At 41.0% G+C, this 23,864-nt stretch overlaps 1 protein-coding gene across 3 annotated transcripts in view; it reads left to right on the top strand.

The window, feature by feature from the left end:
- Positions 1-23,864, top strand: part of ESR1 (estrogen receptor 1) — a 450,285-nt gene that overhangs the window by 145,496 nt on the left and 280,925 nt on the right. For 2 of the 3 annotated variants that reach the window (XM_033235047.1, XM_033235046.1), the window contains exon 1: positions 4,714-5,165. In XM_033235047.1, the coding sequence (XP_033090938.1) occupies positions 4,714-5,165 (452 nt within the window). Of the gene's footprint in view, positions 1-4,643; positions 5,166-23,864 lie in introns of those variants that run through there. The other variant, XM_033235045.1, reaches the window with a different exon arrangement.

The following is a 23,864-nucleotide window of genomic DNA, read 5'->3' as shown; positions in this document are numbered from 1 at the left end:
GCCAGACCTTGTCCTCAAGGAGCTTATGAGCAGGGTGAAGGGATAAAAACCAGATAAATAACTCTAATTCAGGAAGAATGTGATAAATGCATGATAACTACCACTAGAATTCTGAGGAGAGGAAATTTTCTTTGAATAGAGACTAAAGGAAGGAATAATGAATGTGGTAGCATTTGGGCTGGACCTATTGCAAGAGGCATGCTTTCCCCTGACAAGCCAAGAAAGTGGGGATTCAAGGTAGAAGGAAAGAAAAGCTCTGAGTTCTTTGAGCATTAAAATTTTGCTTGGCTGAAGCATAGGTTGCAGTCGGAGGAGATGGACTAGGAAGGATGGTTATGGGCCTCCGAGGAAGCCCTGAACTCATGGGGGAGGCTATGATTCGGGTTAAAGGCAAAGCTGGGTCATGTCAAGATGGATCCTGAAGCAGTAAAAAAGTCCAAGAAAGTAAACTGGTCACAGGGTTTAGAATGAAGTCTGGGAGGAAAGGGCAGAGAGATCCTTAGGAGGCTCTTAGGACAGGTAAGGTAATAGGTCTCAAAGGGAGTGGCAGAAATGAAATGGAAAAAGAGAGATTGTAAAGCTAGAAGGCCCAGGAACTGCCTCTTGATTAGGTGTGGAAGGCAAGGGAAAATCAGCCCTCGAAGAAGACAGTGAGATTTTAATCTGGGTGACTGGAGAGACAATAATGCTGGGCACAGACAGAGGGAAGTTGAGAGGAACACCATGTTTGAGAATGGTGACTCCTCTTTGAACAAACCAGCAATGCCCAGCAGACTGCTGGAAAAGTTGGGCTGAAGATATATTCAGTGGCGGAGCCAGAGCAATCTTTATCCTTCTTCACCTGGGAGAACCAGTAAGTCATGGCTGGAGTGTGTGTGTCCAGCAAGAGAGGTTGGAGAGGGAAGCAAAGAGAGCTGGGAACCCAAGAGTGAAGTTTTTGCCAAAGGCATGAGAGAAAAGTCGGTGTAGCACGGTATACTTTCCCACCAAGCTCACCAAGCTCAGGGACAAGGCTCACCAAGATGAGTTTGGAAGAGAATGCTGGAAAGAAAACTGACTTTATTGAACTTCTTGGACTAACTTTGATTGTAAATCTCTGAACAATCAAAGCCTATGAGGAGACAGCCAACTTTCTTATTCTTCCTATGTCAATAGTGAACAATTGCAGATCTCCTTTCCTTTTTTTCTCCTTTCCCCTCTTCCTCTCTCCTCCCTCCCTGAATGCTCTTGGTTTTTTTTTTTTTTTTTTGGACTAGTCTAGAACACAGGTGGCCATTGTTGACCTACAGGAGGGACCACTGTCACCAACAAAGGGTAACAATCTTTCTTTTCAATATTTATTTATATCCAATATTTATTTTCAATACTGACTATGGAGAGAGCTCTTCTGTGCTCCAACACTGCAATATTGGGGGTCTTTCAAAGCACCAAGATATATATTTGAATCTGGCATCATTAACATTTTTATGACTTTCTACTTCTTTCTTTGTACTGGTCTCAAGAGCTACTCATAAATCTCTCAGTAACTGCATAGTGTCCCAGGGCCAGAGACCGGCCACTCCTGGCATTGTGATTAGAGTCATTTAATATCCAAGGTGGTGACTAATGTCTGGCAACAGAGGCTCCATTGGGTGTCATGTGTCCTGGGACCCTGAGTGTGGGCACTCTAGGAGCACCTCATTATTGCATGTTAGTACTATGGCCAAGAGAAAAGTTGAGAAAGTGGTCAAGAGGTGGATCCATGTGAACTCCACTGGGAAATGAGAGACCTCTTTCCCGATCACTGTCAGTGCAACTTGAAAGCCTAAAATCAGTTTAAAACAAAGGTATCTACCTTTATCTTACATTCATATCCTAGGCTTTTAATAATATGTATTTTTCACATGTTTACAGAAAGCAGTCAACTGAGCTATTCGTGGAAAGGTTTGTGGGTTTGGTTAACGAAGTGGAGGAGTATTACATTTCAGCTGGAAACACATCCCTAGAATGCCAAAACATTTATTCCAAAGTCTGGTTTCCTGGTGCAATCGGAGGCATGGCAATGCCTCTGTTCAGAGACTGGGGTCTAGGGCCAGTAAGGCATTTGATCCACATGTATCCCAGAAGGCTTTTATTGTTAAATTATATTCTTTCGGAAAAACCACCCATGTTCTATTTTGTAAACTTGATATCCATACACTTTTGACTGGCATTCTATTTTAGCCGTAAGAGTATGATTCACAGCAAGCCTGTTTTTCCTCTTGCTTGGGGTGGCAGCGGAAAGCATAGGGTACTTTCCAGCCTCCAAGGGTAAGGGGCAAAGGGGCTGGAGTTTCTCCTCCCCAGTACAGCTTTCTCTGGCTGTGCCACACTGCTCCCTGTGAGCAGACAGCAAGTCTCCCCTCACTCCCCACTGCCATTCATCCAGCGCTGTGCAGTAGCCCAGCTGCGTGTCTGCCGGGAGGGGCTGCCAAGTGCCCTGCCTACTGGCTGCTTCCCGAATCCCTGCCATTCCACGCACAAACACATCCACACACGCTCTCTGCCTAGTTCACACACTGAGCCACTCGCACATGCGAGCACATTCCTTCCTTCCTTCTCACTGTCTCGGCCCTTGACTTCTACAAGCCCATGGAACATTTCTGGAAAGACGTTCTTGATCCAGCAGGGTAGGCTTGTTTTGATTTCTCTCTCTGTAGCTTTAGCATTTTGAGAAAGCAACTTACCTTTCTGGCTAGTGTCTGTATCCTAGCAGGGAGATGAGGATTGCTGTTCTCCATGGGGGTATGTGTGTCTCCTTTTTCTTTCATGACTTGTAGGATTCTTTGTGCCATTTGCATATAATTTGGCAGGTTCAGATTTTTTAAGAGCCCTATGAAGTGCTTTTTGCATGTGTTTTAAAAAGGCATTTGAAAATTGAAAGTGTGATTTATGGAAACTAAATCATCTGTAAAAAATTGCTTTGGAAAGTAATGATTGCTGGCCATAAAGGGAAATATCTGTGATGTACCTAATGTGTTTTTAACCCTTTATTTGCTGACAATCTATAGTCATTAATGCTAAACTCCATTTTGGCTTCATATTAAATCAGCTAATCTGCATATTGTCCGACAATGGTCTGTTTTTGTAGGAATTAGATAAAATGTATACTTGATATAAAATATTGAAAAATGTAACTATTAGTAACAGTAAGCTTGGCATTTAGATATACCATGAACACTTTGTCAGGTACTCTGTTGGGTGTTTGGGATAGCAATTAAAACAAAGTATTGATAGTTGTACCAGAGTCTATTAGGCTGCAGCAAAGGAAGTTTATTAAAAAGTATAAACTCTCCAAGATTATAGATGCATGATATACTTCTTGTTTTTGTCTCCTTAATATGTATATGTGTGTGTGTGTGTATGTGTGTGTGCATGCTTAACTTTTAATTCAGTTAAAAACTTTTTTCTATTTGTTTTTCATCTGGATATTTGATTCTGCATATCCTAGCCCAAGTGAACCGAGAAGATCGAGTTGTAGGACTAAAGAATAGACATGCAGAAATGCATTTTAAAAATCTGTTAGCTGAACCAGACCGACAATGTCACATAATTGCCAAAGCTTTGGTTCATGACCTGAGGTTATGTTTGGTATGAAAAGGTCACATTTTATATTCAGTTTTCTGAAGTTTTGGTTGCATAACTAACCTGTGGAAGGCATGAACACCCATGTGCGCCCTAACTAAAGGTTTTTCTGAATCATCCTTCACATGAGAATTCCTAATGGGACCAAGTACAGTACTGTGGTCCAACATAAACACACAAGTCCAGCTGAGAGAATATCAGAAGGTTGTGGAAGGGTCCACTTTGGGAGCCTTTTGCAGAGGAAGAAACTGAGGTCCTGGCAGGTTGCATTCTCCTGATGGCAAAATGCAGCTCTTCCTATATGTGTACCCTGAATCTCCGCCCCCCTTCCCCTCAGATGCCCCCTGTCAGTTCCCCCAGCTGCTAAATATAGCTGTCTGTGGCTGGCTGCGTATGCAACCACACACCCCATTCTATCTGTCCTGTCTCGGTTACAGTGTAGTCCTCCCCAGGGTCATCCTATGTACACATTACGTATTTCTAGCCAACGAGGAGGGGGAATCAAACAGAAAGAGAGACAAACAGAGATATATTGGAGTCTGGCACGGGGCACATAAGGCAGCACATTAGAGAAACCCGGCCCCTGGATTCGTCTTTCGCGTTTATTTTAAGCCCGGTCTTCCCTGGGCCACCTTTAGCAGATCCTCGTGCGCCCCCGCCCCCTGGCCGTGAAACTCAGCCTCTATCCAGCAGCGACGACAAGTAAAGTAAAGTTCAGGGAAGCTGCTCTTTGGGATCGCTCCAAATCGAGTTGTGCCTGGAGTGATGTTTAAGCCAATGTCAGGGCAAGGCAACAGTCCCTGGCCTTCCTCCAGCACCTTTGTAATGCATATGAGCTCGGGAGACCAGTACTTAAAGTTGGAGGCCCGGGAGCCCGGGAGTTGGCGGAGGGTGTTCGTCCCGGGACTGCACTTGCTCCCGTCGGGTCGCCCGGCTTCACCGGACCCGCAGGCTCCCGGGTCAGGGCCGGGGCTAGAGCTCGCGTCTCGGCGGGACATGCGCTGCGTCGCCTCTAACCTCGGGCTGTGCTCTTTTTCCAGGTGGCCCGCCGGCTTCTGAGCCTTCTGCCCTGCGGGGACACGGTCTGCGCCCTGCCCACGGCCACGGACCATGACCATGACCCTCCACACCAAAGCATCCGGGATGGCCCTACTGCATCAGATCCAAGGGAACGAGCTGGAGCCCCTGAACCGTCCGCAGCTCAAGATCCCCCTGGAGCGGCCCCTGGGCGAGGTGTACGTGGACAGTAGCAAGCCCGCCGTGTACAACTACCCCGAGGGCGCCGCCTACGAGTTCAACGCCGCGGCCGCCGCCAACGCGCAGGTCTACGGCCAGACGGGCCTCCCGTACGGCCCCGGGTCTGAGGCTGCGGCGTTCGGCTCCAACGGCCTGGGGGGTTTCCCCCCACTCAACAGCGTGTCTCCGAGCCCGCTGATGCTGCTGCACCCGCCGCCGCAGCTGTCGCCTTTCCTGCAGCCCCACGGCCAGCAGGTGCCCTACTACCTGGAGAACGAGCCCAGCGGCTACACGGTGCGCGAGGCCGGCCCGCCGGCATTCTACAGGTACCCGCGCCCGCGCCGCCCGTCGGGGTGGCCGCCGCGCCCGGCGAGAGGGAGGGAGGGAGAAAGGGAGGGAGGGAGAAGGGGGAGCCGAGGGAGCCGCGGGAGCCGCGGGACGCGCGACCCGAGGGTGCGCGCAGGGAGCCCGGTGCGCGCGGCCCAGCCCGGGGGTTCTGCGTGCAGCCCGCGTTGCGGTCAGAGTCAAGTTCTCTCGCCCGGCAGCTGAGAAAAACGTGCTCCCCACCCACTTACCGTCCGTGCGAGAGGCAGACCCGAAAGCCCGGGGCTTCCTAACTAAACACACGTTGGAAAACCAGACAAAGCAGCAGTTATTTGCGGGGGAAAACACCTCCAGGCAAATAAACACGAGGCGCTTTGAGTCACTTGGGAAGGTCCCGCTCTTGGCATTTAAAGTTGGGGGTATTTGGAGTTAGCGGAGCTTGGCAGAATTTTATTTATCCTTTCAATGTTTTTGTTTAATGTGCTCCCCAAATTTCCTTTCATCTAGACTATTTGATTGGAAATATGTCGGCTATGATGATGACTTTCTGGGAAGCGATTCCTATCACCCCCTTTCCCCTCCTCCCCACCCCACGTCCTGGGGCTTTAGTGAGCGATTGGGAGTTGAATGGGTCTGATTTCGGAGTTAGCTGGCTGAGTCCGCGCTGGAGCGGATTGCTGGCATGTGACTTCTGACAGCCGGAAATTTGTAGGTGTCCCGCGAGTTTAAAACAAACCATATGGAAGCACGAGTGCTTAAAAATAATCTCCCGCCAGCCCAGTGACGAGCCTGTCCCACCCGGGGAGAATGCCCCGGAGTGGCGTGCGGGTCCGCCGGGGTCTGCGCCTCGCAGCCACTGTGGAACAAGCGCGACCGGTCCAGGACACAGGAGACCACTTCGTGACTTCAATGGTGAAGGTTGTGTGTCCTCATTTTTATTTTTTTTCCGACAAGATTTATTCTTTCTCCCTCTCCCTTTCCTCCCATTTTCCCTTGCCCAGTTTCTCCTTTTTTTTTTTTTTTTTCTTTTGTTTTGTTTTGTTTTCCTGATGGGCCTGCAGAGGGATTAGGTGGGCGCTTCTGGTGAACACCTGCCTAGGTGGCCACAGGACAGGTGTACTCTGGACTGGGTTTGGGAGCTTCAGGGCGCCACATGGCTGGGTGCTGAATTAGGCATTTCCTAACTGTACACTGGTATCTGGACTGGCGTCTCCATTATCTTTCTGCCTTGTAAGCCGTGGACCAGTTTCTGTTAAGTATTCTGTTTCCAGGGACATTTATAGCAGAAGGAAGGGAGTAAGGTGCAGTTTGGCCCCAGAGGATATACAGAAGGGCAGATTCTGGGGGTATCCAGCATGCATCTTCAGCCGCCTTAGAGAAATTTACAGCATCCCGTAGCCACGCAGGTCCAAGCTGTCTTTACTTAAAAGACAAACAATGAACAAAACTTTTAAAAGTTGGCATATTTCAAATTAATTTTACTTGTTTTAATTTAGGGTTAAAACAGAGAAAAAGAATTTCTTCTGCCCACTTTTTTTTTTTTTTAATGGAAGAACAAAATACAGCGATTAAGTCTAATTCCACACAATATTAAAAACTCCTTGATGTGAAGGAAGGCATTGGTATGATGTGAATTCCATAACCTTATGATGGACTCCAGAAACCATTTTCTTTCCTATTTAATTTTCAGTTCTTTTATTGCAAATTAATGCCACTGAATTTCAATAGGCACTAATGAGACTGCCCCTTGGTAGATTATTTACTGCCTTGCTAATAATTACAAAGTGAACCTGGTCAAATACAGAGGGGATCGCATCTTATTCAAAATTGTTCATCATCCCAGCGATAAGTAGTATCAGTGTAATGTACCCTATCTTACACTTTTTGCATTAAATGATATTCAAATACTCTTAGAATAATAAAAAAAGATACAAAGAACTTAAAAATTAAAAAAAAAAAATCTTGCACAAATGGGACTCTGTTTGGAAATTCAGTTTTAGAATGATTTCTCCTGTGTTTTATTTCCCGGATTATCTTTCCTCTTTTGTTAGAATTCTGCCTCTTATTATCCAGCAAGGAAAAGAAGCATCTTTGCAAGTTCTTCATATGGACAGATGTTATTTAGTATTTTTGCCCTCTCAGTTTTTCTGCTTAAATAACTCTGGGTATAAAGGAAAGGATTGATTGGACTCTTTTAGGAAACTTTAAGTTTCTTAAGTAGTTCTCAAAAGGTTTTAGGGCTGAAAGCAGTGTTTTCAAACTGCTTGTTGTGACCCAGAAGGTCGTGAAATCAGTTTAGTGAGTCTAGAATATTTTTTAAAAGGAATAAAACAGAAAGGAATATAATAGAAAATATCAGAGTGCATGGCATTTAGTAAGGGTAAGTGTTGTTTCCTGAAAATCTGTTTTAATTATACATGCTTCTGGGTGCTGATTGTGATGTAAAATGTATTTCTTACTGTGGATTGAACTCAAAGAAAAAAATTAGAAAGCTAATGGCCTAAAATATTATATGTTCAGTAGAAAACAAAAAATTCAGACAAGTGGCTGGTTGTTTTTACCTATACAAATCAAAATGCTATTTTGATTGTCTTCATTTTCCCCTTATAAATTAGGTTGGTGTCTTTAGTCAGTTAGGCTAAGTTTTACTGTCTGATTCTTAACTTTTCTGTTATAGAATGGTGCTGTCGTGTGGACTGTCCTCATGAGTGTCCCACTGGATGTTTAGAGAATTTATGTGAAGGTCACATCATTTAGCATTGAGATGCTATGGTTACTTTCTTCCATTTCTTCCATAATATGCAGCCACATCTATGTGTGAAGAAATGTATTAGATAAAATTTCTCTGGGCACATAATAATGTGAGAAAGATTGTCATATGTCCCAGCAAATTGTTATTAATATAAATTTGTTACTTGGCAAGCTGAGATTTTGCAAGATGTTACTCAAAATTTCATGATGAAGGAAACGGGAGTCATCTTATCCTGGGTTCCTTTTTAGATTTCAAACAACTTAGGAACTTTGAATAAAACTAAAGATGAAGCTTAATTATATCAACTATCCTTTTTAAAGTTCAAATTAGGAATTTAATGCTGCATGCTTATTTCAGTTTTATTGCTCAGTATTCTTAAAAGTTAGACATCACTCACTTCTCCAAAAAACTTGGCAAATGTATAAACCTTTTGCATCAAAATCAATGCCCTGCTAATTTGTATCCTGGCCATCTGCATATTTTGGGCAACTCGTTTGTCCACTGGTGATCATTTAAAACTCTTTCTCAAGTTTGAATAGAGACTGATCTCCAAAGTGAGATTTAAGTGACTAACTTTCAAGTTTCCGATACATTTTTCCTTTTACTTAGATAACATTTCAGCCCCCTTCCTTTCTGATCTTACTTTTTTATTAATTTAAATTGTTACTGATTACCCGACACTTTGTGCTGGTCTAAGAATAGTCCAAAGAGTTACATATTCCCTCGTAAATGAGCGTATTTTCGGATGAAAACGGATTCACATCTTCAATCTCCATTTCATTTTCACCTCCTCCATGTGGCTTGTACCTGTTTGGAAGAAAGCTCCTGAAGGATAATTGCCACTTATTCTAATCTTCTTTCTCACACTCATTTAATTTGGATCCCTGGCTATAGTTGTTATTTACTTTTGTGAATATATTTAGGCTATGGCATTCATAATTTGGGAAAATTCTCAGGTTTGAGAATTTTGGTTTCTTATAGTTTTAAGGATATGCAAGACAGGTGTAAGAAACTGCCAAGGGGAGGAACCATAGATATCAGGAAAAACTAGAAAAGATGCCAGACTTACCATTAATGGTGAGACAATAGTAACTTTGTTAAGTGAGATTGTATAGGTTAAAGTGGTACAGAAACTAAACAAACATTAGGTGTTTTTATTATTTTACTCACATGTTAATATTTGTTTTGGTGCTTTCACAGGCTAAAAAGCAAGGAAAAAACAGATTTAAGTGGTCAGTAATTTTGTTATAAATATAGAATGATGATTATATGAAATCTTTTCCTGTGAAAGTCAAATTTAAGTAAAATCTTTATCACCATCTGCAACATTTTTCTGCAGCCTGGCTTACTGGGTTATCATAAAGAACATTTATTTTACAGATATATTTTTAAAATGTCAAAACCCTGATTATGTGTAAACAATTTTACATAAGGAAATATAAGGATTTTAATTATATTTTTCTAAAATCCATACTCAGCATGAAATTAATACATCTTAACCCCTCCCTGTGACTTCATTATTATTTTTAATGTAACTTTAGAAGTACCCAGTAGAGAGAGCAGCGTGCTAAATGCGTTTCTTTCTTTTCCAGACAACTTTGAATGGAGAGGAGCAAATTAGTCTTTTGGTTTAATTCTGTCTCAGTTTGCTTATCTAAAAAAAAGGAAAACAGAGTGGCTACAATTGTTTCGAACCAAATGCATACTCCAGAGAAAGATGCTATATTAATCCAAAAAATACAGCCACTTGAATGCAAACCAGCCAAAGCGAAAGTGTAAGGGATTTGATGGAAAGGAGGCAGTTCATCAAAGTTATTGAGGGGTTTTACATTTTAAACTCTGCCAATGACTTGACGTGTAATGTCACTTAAAAAAAAAAAGTATGTCTGAGCTGTTTCCTACTTCGTCTCTAAAATATCCTCATATTGATCTCTGAAATCCCAGGACTTAAGTGGGCTGGAGGTTATGGGAAGCACCTTTATAATATCCTTAATCTTATGAAGGAAGAAACCATAATTGCTCAGTTCTCTGCCTTGGATAATATCATGAGGGACTCTGAAGAAAGTTTTGCGTTAATCAACAATGTTTTAAATTATGTGTGTATTTTTAGACCCTATTAAAAATAGGAAGCATAGAAAGACAACTATTCTGGTCTCAACTGACGAAATTTTATGTAGTTTAATAAAGTAATAATTTCAAGAAACATGGGCAAATAAGAAAGAGTATGACTTTCTTACAACCCACTTGTAAGTGATATGGTAGTGGTAATGATCCATGATTTTGATGATGACGATGATGATGGAAATGAAGTTTTCGTCTCAGTTTGGGTAGGTAGTATTTCTGGATGCCTCCTATGAACGCTGGAGATGTTCATCCTATACAGAAATCCAATCCCTTAAATCTACTTGGCTCATTGTTGTATAATTCTAATTTGATAGTCTAAAAATTTTAATACTGATATTATCAATAATATTACAATATTATACACTTATTAAGTACCTATAATTGCTACAAAAAATTTTAAAAGAACCCAAAATTCCAAGCAAGACTGAAATTTTTTTGTCTCTCCTCTGAACTATTTAGAGGGACAAATTAGTTTGTTCTTATAACATTCGCTTTAAATAAATGTGTCATCTTTAATAAGATAGTAGACTTCTTTGTTTGGTAATGTTCTAGTTTTTGGAGATCCTTTGAGTTACACTTGGGAAAATTTTCAAAGTTCACTTAAAGTTAATAAAATCTGTTAAGTAATGTTCAGAACTAGACGTTTCCAAATGAGCGCTTGAAAAGCTCAGGTGGGTTATTTTTGAGAGCTCCCCAAATGTTGTCAACCCCAGGAGGAATGGAAGACCTCTGCAGTTTTATCACTCAGATTCGCATCTCCAGCTCAGAAGCCGTAGAACTGGCCTGGCCCTAAGGTCCACCCTCCTTGGTTCCAGTTCCATCTTCCATCCTTCCGTCCCGGGCTCATTCTGCCTGTTCCTAAACAGTGGCAAGTTAGGGGCCCTAGCAGCCAACTTGTGCATACCTGGCACTACTTCCTGGGCAGTTTTCTTGGCTCCTTGACTTGTTGGGTGGCTTGGGATTTCTTTTATGGCTCTGAAAGCAAAAGACAATGTTCTCTTTTAGTTTCCTGCAATTAAATGATGTTAGAAATAGTCGTCTTTGCATTGGCGTACTTCCTCTTTCTTCTGCAGGTCTTTTAGAATTTTGAGTCCATTCTCATATTTTCTTGTTTCATTTGCTTTATTTTCTAATACATAGAAGTTTAAACTCCCTTTAAAGAGTTTTTGGCCTCTTTTACCCTATTAAGCTTTCTTTTTTCTTTTCTGTTTTAGTTGTTCCATCTGTGTATTCTCAGATATTTTTCTTTCACCTTTTCTGGTTTATTTCTTTATTGACCTGTCTCATCTGTTATTTTAATGAAATCTGGAACAGGGCTAAACAGTTCCTACCTCAGCCAGTATAAGAATATGCCTTAATAACTCAGAGTGGTATTAACTAGATTAAAAGTTTTGGAAAGTGATGTTTTTCTTGTCTCTGAGGATAGAAACTTCAACAACATAAAGAAGAAATTTTCAATTAGTAGAATTTCTTTGAAAGTTTGTTCATTCATTCATTTGGCTACATTATTCCAAATTGAGTCATTCGCTGAGGGCTTAGACTATATAAAGTGTGATTTTGTATTCCCAGCAGTTCATGCAACAGCATCGCACCTAGCAGCTGGGAAGTCTTATAGCTTGAATGGGTGAGATTGATTCTAACATGAGAATCTCCTGCATGTGTAAACTAACAGTGGAGTCTTGACTGTTGTCTCCCAGTATACTTGGTGTCAGGAGTTTTAGATCCATGTGAACATATACAAGGCATTTTTGCTAACTGTAATTTCCCACTTAATCAACAAAAACACTCATTTCTGAACATTCAGTGCATTCATGATTAATCTTTCTTACATTACAAAGGTAGTTTTCAAAGGTGATTTTGCTTGGGGAGGATAACAGTTTCAAAAGTAACATTGTCAGAAACATAGTTGATTTTAAAGGTTCTTTCTGGTGACTTTGACTTCTGCTTTTTTGGAAGATCTTACACATAGTTGTATTTATTTCTCCTGGAATATTTCAAGCAATTCAGAGTGAAAGGGCATACATTCCAATTTGTGTATAAGATATAATTTAGTTACATTGAGAAGCTATTTTCTTTAGTTACAGGGAAAAAAATTGTAGGGATTTCAGAAGCCTCTTTGATTTCTAATAGGAGGAATCCCTGAGCACTGGTCCAAACAGATAACATGTCTTCTACATTGCTGTATTTCCCTTAAGCTCTTAGCGAAGTGCATGCCACGTGAAAGCGAATGGATGGTGGTGGGCAGGAAGCATCGGGGACATGGTTTGCTTCAGTCTATTGGCTGGGAGAAAGGCCATTTAGGAAGGGATCCTTAGATGCCACTGGAAGAATGTGGGAAGTCTGTGAATCTCTCTTTCTCAGGAACAAAAGTAGAAAAAGGACTCCACACAGCATTCCAAGTACAGTCGGCCCTCATTATTCATGGATTCTGTATTTGCAAATTCGCTGACTTACTGACATTTTATTTGTAACCTTCGAGTCAATACTCATGGTGCTTTCTCAGTCCTTTGCAGACATGTGCGGAATGGCAAAAAATTTTGAGTTATCTGACGTATACGTTCCCAGCTGAGGCTGAGCAAGGCTGACTTCTTGCAGCTCCCAGACTATAAATAAGTGTCCCTTTTGCAATCTACTTAGCGTCATGATTTTTGCATTTTCATAATTCCGGTTGATGATTTTGCTGTTTAAAATGGCCCCTAAACATAGTCCTGAAGTACTGTCTAGGGATTCTAAGTGCAACAAGGCTCTGACGTGTCTTAAGAGAAAATACGTGTTTGATAAGCTTTGCTCAGGCATGAGTTACAACGCTGTTGGCCATGAGTTCAATGATACAGAATCAACAGTATATATTAAATGAAGTGTTTTTGAACAGAAAAACATATAAAACAAGGTTATGTATTAATGAGTTGGCAAAAATGCTGTGACCATGGGCTGCCAGGAACCTACCCTGTTTTCCCCTCAATGCAGTGGTTCGGTATTTGCTCATTCAGTGTTTGAGGTGACTTTACAGAATATGAGTACCATGAATAATGAGAATTGATTCTATATAATAGAGTGATGAAAGCACAGGTCTGGGAGCCAGCAGCTACATTTCTATTCTGGCATGACTCCTGTGTAGTTGTCATTGCTGGCAAATTGCTTAACTGTGTGCCTCAGTTTCCTCATCTGTAAATGCTACATTGTTTGGATGATGTGAGGATTAAACAAATTCATAGATGTCTAGGGCTTATAACATTCCTGGCACATAGCAAGTCATTATTTTTTATTCCTACTTCAGAAGGGAATTGAGAACTATACCCTGAACAAGGTGAGTATGGGAATTTTCTATGAGTCTGGAATGTCCCTATATTTGTTTATTTTGCCTTCAAGTGACTAACTTTAATACCCTATTGTGATTAGAAGTTAAACTTCTGCAACCAAAAGGAAGCAGGAAGCTAGTATTTCTTGAAGTGCTTATTACATGCCAGGTACTGTGCTAGAAAAACAAAGCAAAACAACTGTAAAAAAGACTTCAAATTTGGCTGTGTGCAGCTGCTCATGCCTGTAATCCCAGCACTTTGAGGAGCTGAAGGGAGGATTGCTTGAGCCCAGGAGTTCCAGACCGGCCTGGGCAACACAGTGAGACCCTATCTCTACAAAAAACCAAAGACTCCAAATCAGTAAAAATTAATCAATCAATAAAAAGAGTGCAGGGCATTAAGTATTGTGGATGGAAGCAATCCCAGAGAGGGAAGTAGTTGAAGCTGAGGTAAGCAGCTTACAGAGAAGCTGTGATGTACAGAGGGCAAGGAGGGAATTTTTCTGTGATTTGGAAGAACGGGAACTGGGAAAAAGAAAGAGTTGGAAGCTTGTACTTAGGGAGCATCTACAAGGATATCTTTTTCACCTTGGTTGGAACATCCAAATCAAAGATGACTTCAGAATCACCCAGATGATTAAAAAACTGCCGAGACCCAGGCTGTATTTCAGCAGTTCTGACGATTGCTCTGGGTTGAAGCTTGAGTCAGTAGTTAAGAAAAACAACAAACAAAAGAGCTTTTGGGGCTTTTCTCACTGATTTGCATTTTCTCAGCACATCTCTAGGTGGTAGCTCATTTACTTTTCCTATGACTTTAGACGGAGGATGTTTCCATCTGAGTCTTCAGGATGGAGACATGGAGGGAAGTGAGACTAGCGATGTGCCTCACGGTTTTGCTGTGTTCTAACCGTGAGAAGCACTATTCAAACCCAAATCTGCTCGATTTCCAAGTCTTCATTTCCTTGGGCCTCTTGGATTTCAGAAGCAGAGGGTAAAAGGAGTGCTGAGGAGAATCAACACAGTAGCTTTCAATCTACTCCTCAGCTTTCCAAAAGAAGTTTCAAGACTGGTTGTTGCATTTGATATGGAATAAATACAAAGAAGGTAGATTGAAGAGTATGAAGATGCAGATTTTTGATACCAGGTATGAAGATAAAATCAGGAAGCAATCTAAAACGTGGACACAAATGCACACCTGTGCCAGTTAGCCTGCATAATTCGATTTTTGTTAAGTGTTTAGATAACTGAAGGTAATTTAAGCCCTCATATCTTCCCTCCATAGGGTTCTTTTTCCTTGTGGTTCATCAGAGAGTTGCCACCAATTCAGGCTGTTAGTGGTACACATAACCTCTAGCATTGTTGATACAACTATAAAATCCCAAATATCAGTACAGTTATTGATTGCATAAAATTTCCAGTTGCATGGTTGGAAAGTTCTATAAGTTTGAATCCTTGAACCAGTCTTAAATGTGGAGGAGGACTCAACCAAAGCTCTCCTCGTGTCCTCCCTCTGATGTATTTGCAAAATCCTTTCCACAAATAGATTGCAGTTTTTAATGCTTCCCCAGTCCAATTTTGCATTGTAGAAGATGAATTTATGGATGAGGGAAGTGGCATTCAGGCACTCCAGCTTGGTATAGAAGCCCATGGTTGTCTGGTCCTCAGTCCTCAAGCCTGCTCATTTCCTCATGTGAACTCAGAATAAGCAGCTGAAAGCAAGTCTCTGAAATCTCAGAAATATGTATAAATGCAAGTGTTTGGGTGAGAAGTGAACATGGGTCTCCTCTAGTGCCCACATTACTTGACTATCAGGTTCTAGGCTTCACACAATGAGGGATGATCAACCCCTGGCCCAGGGCTTTCTGAGTCTTGGTTCTTTGTTTTTGAACCAAGCAATTGTGATCAATGAAACCAATGTTGCTTTTCTATCAAGAGTCCAACCCTTTTCTAAGAAGTCTGTGTTTGATATAAGAGAATAGCTAGCAAAGTTATCAAGTAACTTGTAGAAACATTCTGTTGCTAGAGTTCTTATATTGAATGACTGTGGTTGACAACAGTGCAGTACCGGTCATTTTCTAGGACATCTTAGAAACACTGATGAGAAGTTTTCTCTCATATGTCTGTCATGTCATTCTCGCCTTTCTCTACACAGGGTCAGTTTTCTATTATCACTGTTAGGAGTTCCTTACTGGTTTTTCAGCTTTTGAGCTTTCAAACTGTAATTAATCGTAAGCTACTAGAGTGTACTACCTGAAGTGTGTGTATACACACACACACACAGATATATATATATATTATATATATATATATATATATATATATACCTTATCTGGTTCTTCCCCTATGTAAAAGACCTCAGGCTAGTCAGAGAAAACATGCATATTCCATGGTATGGCAATCAAGCCCTTGTACTTTGATTCCAATCAATCTCCTGCTATTACTCTAAGAAGCTCTTGTTGAAAGAGCCATGTTTAAATGGCATGTTCCTACTTCTGTTCTTCATAGTGATCTTCATCTGTACCATGTACCCTTATTTCTTGTTGTTCCATCTCTGTTAGGCTGATTCTACCCAAAAGTCAAGGTTCAGCTCAAATGCTATCCCTATCAGGTGAATTTTCCACCTGGCATTTGTTCAGTGTGCATTGTGTACATATAGCACCTTTTCCCGGTACTTTTGTTGTAATCACCAGAGAATTCCTTTCATTTTAGTTGTAAATAGAGTTGTCTCCCCTGTCTATGGAATAGATTATTAATGTATAGAGCAGTGGTCCTCAACCTCTGGACCGTGGGCTGGTACTGGTTTGGGGTCTGTTACGTACTGGGCTGCACAGCAGGAGGTGAGCAGTGGGCATGCAAGTGAAGTTTCATCTGTATTTACAGCTGCTCCCCGTTGCTTTCATTACTGCCTGAGCTCCACCTCCTGTCAGATCAGTGGTAGCGTTAGATTTTCATAGGAATGCGAACCCTATTGTGAACTGCACATGTGAGGGATCCGGGTTCTCCTTATGAGAATCTAATTCCTGATGATCTGTCATTGTGTCCCATCACCCCCAAATGGGACTGTCTAGTGGCAGGAAAACAAGCTGAGGGTTCCCACTGATTCTACATTATGGTGAGTTGCATAATTATTTCATTATATATTACAATGTAATACTAATAGAAATAAAGTGCACAATAAATGTGATGCACTTGAATCATCCCAAAACCATCTCTGGATCCGTCTGTGGAGAAATTGTCTTCCATGAAACTGGTCATGGAACTGGTGCCAAAAGGTTGGGGACCACTCTTATAAAGCCTATTAGAGTAATTTCATAGATTTACTAATTCATTTATCATATTCATTCATTCAGCAAGCATTACTGGATGTTGATCGTGTACTGGCTTTGGTGGTAGGTACAGAGATTGGGAACATTGTCATCAAGGATTTTATGGTTGAGTGAGAGAGATGACAAGTGGATAGACAATGAAAAAACAGTAGAATAAGAATTGTGATAGAAAAGAGACAGCCAGGAGCATTGAGGAGAGGCAGTTAACCAGACGGAGGATCTCGGTCCATTGATATGGAGGTCAAAACGGTTTAATAGAGCAAGTGACCCTTTCAACTGAGTTTTTTAAGAATGAAGATTTAGCCAGACAAAGAAGGGCAGGCGAGGTTGTGAAGAGGAACTGAGTGGTACTCTTCAGAGCTCCAGCCCAGTTCCTTGGACAGAATAAATGCTTACTAACTTATAGAGCCAAATATTGAATTAATAAAATAAGGGTAAATTGTTAAGAATCAGAGAAATAACTTGAAGAACACAGATAGCTAGTGGTTTTTGAACACAATGTACCAGGCGCCTTGCCGAAAACCTTAATGATCATCTTGTTTAAACCTTACATTGCTCATAAGAGGCTGGTACTATTGTTATTCTCATTTTATGGGATGTAGAAACTAAGACTTGGGGAGGGGAAGTGACTTGTCCAAGGTCATATAACCAGTACTGGAGAATTAGGGATTCTAGACCTAGAATTTGGACTCTGGAGCTTAAGCTTTTAACTGATTCCATTATGCAGAGAAATTGACAGGATTTTTCTGTTGCTGATCAATTTACTTGGCAGTTGGTTTGTTAATTCCTTGTCTTTGTTTTAGTTGTGACAATGCTTTCATCTTAGACTGTGTCCCGAGGCTGCTGCTTTTATTTTTATGGGAAATGACTATTTTTATGATCCTTGCTAAAAGCATGTTTAAACAATTTTCCATTAAGCAGGGGGATGTTTTTCCTTCTAATATCAGGAGCCAACAAATGAAATTCTACAAAGACTTGCTGATAGCAACCTTAGGAATTTCTTTGCATGTGAAACCCATCTGAGAGCTTAAAATCTGGATAAAATTATAGTGTAATTTGGTGCAATCCTCTCTTTGTATAAATAAAATCATAAAATTACAGTATTATCATCTAGGAGGGGCCTTAGACATGATGGAATCCTACCTTTTATATTTTCCAGGTGAAGAAATCAAAGTCCAGAAAGGTGAAGGAACTTCCCCCAAGGTTTCCCAGCTGGTAGAGAAAGAACCAGGTAGTCCTAGATCCTCTGTTCTGACTCCTGACCACTACCTTACACCTAACAGATGGAGGCATGGCCAGTTCCTATTCACCGAGGGCATCAGACCATGCCATACTCATTGTTACTGTTCTAGCATTTATAGTAGAAGCTCAAACAAAGCAGGATCACAGAATACCTAATTCTGGTCACTACAACATTATAATGATGGCTAAAGTGAGTGCCCCAGCCATGCCTGTCTAGACAGGCCATCTGTTTAATTGGTATATGGTTCATGTGAGAATTTTTAACCTCTGTTTGTCATGTCAGTGTTAGTTCTCTAGTGATGACTTATTTCCTATACTTCTATTTAGATTATTTACTCTCAATTTAATAACTATACCTTGTTTACTTTGGACTGAAGATTCCCTTGTTTTTCTTTTTTTTTCTGCTTCCAGGGCTTAAAGGTTAGGCGTGACCTTGCCAGACTTCCCTGGAGACTTATGCTGTCTCCTTTCAGATTTCTGAAGCAGTTGGGTGCTATTTTTAGTCCACTATCACCAATGTGAAAATGGAACTTGCATTGTTTCATTATAGATATTTCACTTTAGTATTGACAGAATTTAAAACATAATTTGATCTGTGCTTGATCTAGCAGTCAGGTTACGATAGACATTTTTAGTTACCTGGTCCACATGTTGAAAAACATGTGTCTTCTCTAAGACTAATGACTAAGCCTGATGTTGGTTATATACTGTTTACTATTAAATTTTCCCCTTGTAGTTTAATACTGTTCCAGGAAATGAAATGAAAGTTTAATAAGAATGGCAATTGATGGACCCATATGTCGGAAGTATAACTAATATCCCTGTTACGTGTGTTAAAGAAAGGCATGGCTGGTGGGTCGTAACTGTACTACACCAAGATGATTTGACACAACTTGTTCTTTAGAGATATATATTTATCAGGATAGAATTTATAACTAAACAAAACTACAACATTTTTTTCACTTTGATTTTTTTTAAAATGAGTCAAAGAACTGCTAGAATTGCCAGTTAAAAAATTTTAAAAGGAGATATGAAAAATCTTACAATTCACAATGCTGTAAAGAGAGAATGTAAGAATTAATATGTTCTTGATATCAATAGCTTATGACTTTTATACATGTAGAAGCAAAACAATTTGAGGTAGGAGAAGTTAGTGTGGACGTCTTGAGATTGTCCTTCACATTTCTTTTCCTTTCTGTGAAAAACTGAAGGCCAAAATGTATTTTCTTCTGGTTTTGAAAGTACTGTTAAGATCCTTCCAGCAAAATGAGTTCCACTAAGGAGCTGAAAACAAAGCTCATTCCCCTCGTGATACTCTGAGAGGCTTTGCTCAGCATCCTGCATTCTGGTGATTCCTTGGAGACAGATGATGCTAAACACAGGAAGATTAGGTCAATGGCAACTTTTTCTAAGTCAGTATTTCTTCTCCTTGGAAGATGATCATTTTAAATCTTCCTGAAGTCCAGCCTAACCCTTTCTAATTGAATCTACATGAAGGAGAGCTCCAGCAGGTGGAGAGGAAGTGAGAAAGAGAAATGAAAGCTGCACGCCTCACGATGCTGTGCCAGGGAGTTCTTAAAAGGTGAGGGAGTTTCTCTTTGGTGACCTAAGCTACGTGAATCAGAAGGTTCATTAGTTTTTTTCTTTTTCTTTTTTGTAAACTCCTACATAATTTTAGTAAACAGGAACAGTAACCTAACGTGATACCCACTGGCCCGAGATTTAGTGCATCTTCAAAGTTGCCTAATTATGTCCGAAACAGACTTTTGTCTCTTGATGAGAAAAGCATGGTTAAACGTGTGATGATTTTCTGTCGTCCTGAGCTCAGATCTGTCATTGTGGCCGGATTTGTGCATCTCTTCTGCCTTTTCTTAGAAGAACCATATGTAGAGTTGTCAGATAAAACATAGGATGCCCAAGTAAACTGGAATTTCAGTTAAATAGCAAATAACATTTTAGCATGTCCTATGCAATATTATACTAAAATATTATTTGTTGTTTATCTGAAATTCCAATTTAATTGAATGTCCTGTATTTTTGTTGGTTAAGTCTGGCAGCCCTAGCCATGTTGCCTCTCTGCTTCAGGGGCTTGATTTTTTGAAGTCTGGAGGTTTTCTGTTATGGTGCCCATTTCTACCTGCTTTCCTACCAGGAAAGGAGGCATGTAGAATGTGCATGCCTATTTTTGTCATTATTATTGATTATAATAGAAGACATAGGTTTAGACTAAACATACAATGACATTGCTGTCATTCAGATAATTATAATTATTACTAATTGTAAAGAAGGATAATTAAAGTATAAGGGAAAATGGTACAATGTATGAAGGGAACATCAAGAAATAGCATCTGGTAAAAAGAGTTCTTGCTTTTCAGAGGCCAAGGCGGGTGGATCACAAGGTCAGGAGATTGAGTCCATCCTGGCTAACATGATGAAACCTCGTCTCTACTAAAAATACAAAAAATTAGCCGGGCATGGTGGCACATGCCTGCAGTTCCAGCTGCTTGGGAGGCTGAGACAGGAGAAACTTGAACCCAGCAGGTGTAGGTTGCAGTAAACTGAGATCGCACCACTGCACTCCAACCTGGGCAATAGAGCAAGACTCCGTCTCAAAAAAAAAGACAAAAAGAGTTCTTGCTTTCAGAACTATGGATTAGGTAACTTTTGTGAATGAGTAAGATCATAAGTATTATAAAAATAACACCTTTCTTTGTTGTCTTGGGGAAATTATCTTATTTTTAAATTGGATTTCAGAGAAGAATATTGCAGAGAAATAAATCTCTGAAATGCTTTTTGAAGTGTGAAACATTTAGAAGACAAAAGCAAACCTCCTATCTAGATAAACATTAAAGAGATCTGTACTCCCCCTCCTCTACCTATTCAGGTTGCAACACTTTGGGAGTGGCTGCCTTGGTAGAGCTTGACCTTGACTCTGGTGGCTTGGGAGATGGCGTGCTGCACAAGGGATTCCTGGCTACAGCCGGGCTTATGGGACTGGGGTTCTCCAATACGTGGTTGGGTTTGTAAAGAAATCAGGGCTATGGTGTGAACAAGGATATGCGTGGGAGACAGTGCGACAAGGAAATGCTCCAGAAGTTATTGGAATATAGGTCAGATAACTAACTGTACTTGTATCATTTTCTGGGGGAAAATTCTCTGAAGTCTTTTTGGGAAAGGAGTGGAAGTGAGAATTCTCAGGTACTCAAAATATTTCCTTTTACTCAGTCCTAGCCTGAGGCCATTAAAGAATTCCCAGAGTCATGATGGAAGGCATGTTTGGGAGTAAGAGCCAGAGTGAGGGTTAGAAATGTGTTATTGGCTGGGTACGGTGGCTCATGCCTGTAATCCCAGGCACTTTGGGAGGCCAAGGTGGGTGGATCACCTGGGGTCAGGAGTTTGAGATCAGCCTGGCCAAAATGGAGGAACCTCGTCTCTACCAAAAATACAAAAATTAGCCGAGTGTGGTGGCACACACCTGTTATCCCAGCTCTTCAGGAGACTGAGACAGGAGAATCACTTGGACCCAGGAGGTGGAGGTGGAGGTTGCAGTGAGCCGAGATCATGCCACTGCACTGCAGCCTGGGTGACAGAGCAAGACTCCGTCTCAAAAAAAAAAAAAAAAAAAAAGAAAAAGAAAAAGAAAAAGAAAAGAAAGAAAGGAAGGAAGGAAGGAAGGAGGGAGGGAAGGAAGGAAGGAAGAAATGTGTTCTCCAGGGTTCTGGGGTACTTAGGAAATTGTTTGCTTTTGCAGGTGGGAGTCGAGGTGACTGAGTAACAGCTGAGTGATTTGGCCTCAGTTGGACATGAGCCAGGTTGAGCAGAGAGCCCTGGGATGGGGGAGGGAAGGAATTGAAAGTTGGTCATGTGGTCTGTCTTTGGCTTCATGGCATGCTCACACCTTGCTTCACATAGCATGCTTAGACTACAGCAGGAGCATCAGGAAGTGGATTTCTGAGCTCAATACAAAAACTTATAAATACCACCTATAAGGGTAATAAAGATATATAGTTGATTTTCTTCTGTGCAAGGCCAGATCTTGTAGGAAGATAAGAGTGAATGACGTATAGGCTGGGAATTTGAGCCTATATTCAGGATTTTAGGTTGCTTCTGATTCCACTGTCTAGACAAAACCATGAGAGGATAGCGTCTAGAAATGAGAGGACGCTCTTCCAATGCAGAGGCTAGAACGTGTCAGCCTGTGCTGCGAAGCCTGGGATAGACGTTTCTGAAGAGTAAAAGGTCAGCTTTCCTACGGATACTTGATCCTCAGGCTCTAGAAAACTCTGCTGTATTAACTTTGTTGACTTCCTAGGCACCACATGGGGTCCTTGTCCTTCCTCCTTGTAAGCAGTAATTGAAATCAGTTTGGCAGCCTGGTTTATAGTGATCACGGTGGCTTGTCTCCCGTGCTCTTACCTCTCTCTGTTGATGTTGTAAAACCTCCAGCTAGCTTCATGGGGTGGCTCATTTATTAATTCAACACATATTCATTGACCATCTATTCTATGCCAGGTACTGTTATCAGAACTGGGAATAGATCAGTGAACTATTGATCAATTTGTCTGATGGGACAAATTGGGAAAGTTTCCATTACACAGGTGACATTTAAACAAAGTCTTGAATAGGGGAGGGAATAGTACCATGAGGATATCCTGGTGAAAAGCATTTTAGGCTGAGGGCATAGCAGGGAAAAGGCCCTGATATGGGAACATCCCTGGTGTCTTTGAGGTACAGAGGCCAGCATGGCCGGAACGGAGTAAGAAGTTGGAGGTGCTGGGCGTGGTGACTCACACCTGTAATTCCAACACTTTGGGAGGCTGAGGCAGATGGATCACCTGAGCCCAGGAGCTTGAGACCAGCCTGGGCAACATGGTGAGACCCCATCTCTCCAAAAAAATACAAAGAAAATCAGCCGGATGTGGTAGCATGCATCTGTAGTCCCAATTACTTGGGAGGCTGAGATGGGAGGATCACTTGAGTCCAGGAGTTGGAGGTTGCAGTGAGCTGAGATCATGTCAGGGTGACAGAGTGAGTCCCTGTCTCAAAAAAAAAAAAAAAAAAAAGAAAGAAAAAAGAATGAAAAAAAAGAAGTTGGAGGTGGGTAAGAGGACGAACGTGGGGGACAGCATCCTCAAGACTCTGGCTTTTACTCTGAGTGAGTTGAAAATCGAGTTAAAGGTTTGAAAGAGGAATGACCTGATCTGACATTCTATTGTGAACGTTTTGAAACTTTTACAGAAGCGGAAAAGCATAGTGATCCTTCATGTACACATCGCGCAGCTTCAACTATGATGTTTCATTTGTAAATATTTCCGTATACATTTCCAAAGGATGAGGACTATTTTTAAAAGCCCAACTATAATACCATTATATTTTAAAAGTTAACACTATGTCTTTAAATATCAAGAGTTTGTATTGATTCGCACTTTGAAGGTCGAGCTGATGAGATTTCCTGACGGGTTGGATGTGACATGAGAGAGGAATCAAGTATTGCATGGTAATTAAAAGCCTTTGCAGCATAGTCCATTTACTGAAAGACTACTATGTATGCACTTCAAAGCAGGTATTAAAGATTAACATCAAGCATCTGGCTTCATGAGTTTTAACTTCTTTTCATAAATGTTATACAATGTCATCATCTCTCCAGATAGAGAAAATGCTGTTATTCTTATTTTCAAATGAGGAAAATGACACAGAATTATTTGCATATTATGTAACTTGGTCTCAAGTCCCTTAGATACTGGTTTAGAAAATCCTAGTAAACTGGAAGTGACTTATCCAAAATTGAAATTTGTTTTGCTCTATTGTCTTTTGTTGCCTATGGGAACTTTGTGCAGGTAACTGGGCACATATCAGGACTGATTTACTGACCTTTCAAGGTATTTTTAATTATTTTGGGGGATATCATGGAATGAGTTCCACATAATTCATTTGAATCAAATTCAACTTAAGTACATTC

This window comes from Trachypithecus francoisi, unplaced genomic scaffold (assembly GCF_009764315.1).
Source record: "Trachypithecus francoisi isolate TF-2019V2 unplaced genomic scaffold, Tfra_2.0 Lachesis_group15, whole genome shotgun sequence".
Lineage (NCBI taxonomy): Eukaryota > Metazoa > Chordata > Mammalia > Primates > Cercopithecidae > Trachypithecus > Trachypithecus francoisi.
This window is presented reverse-complemented; position numbering and strand designations above follow the sequence as displayed.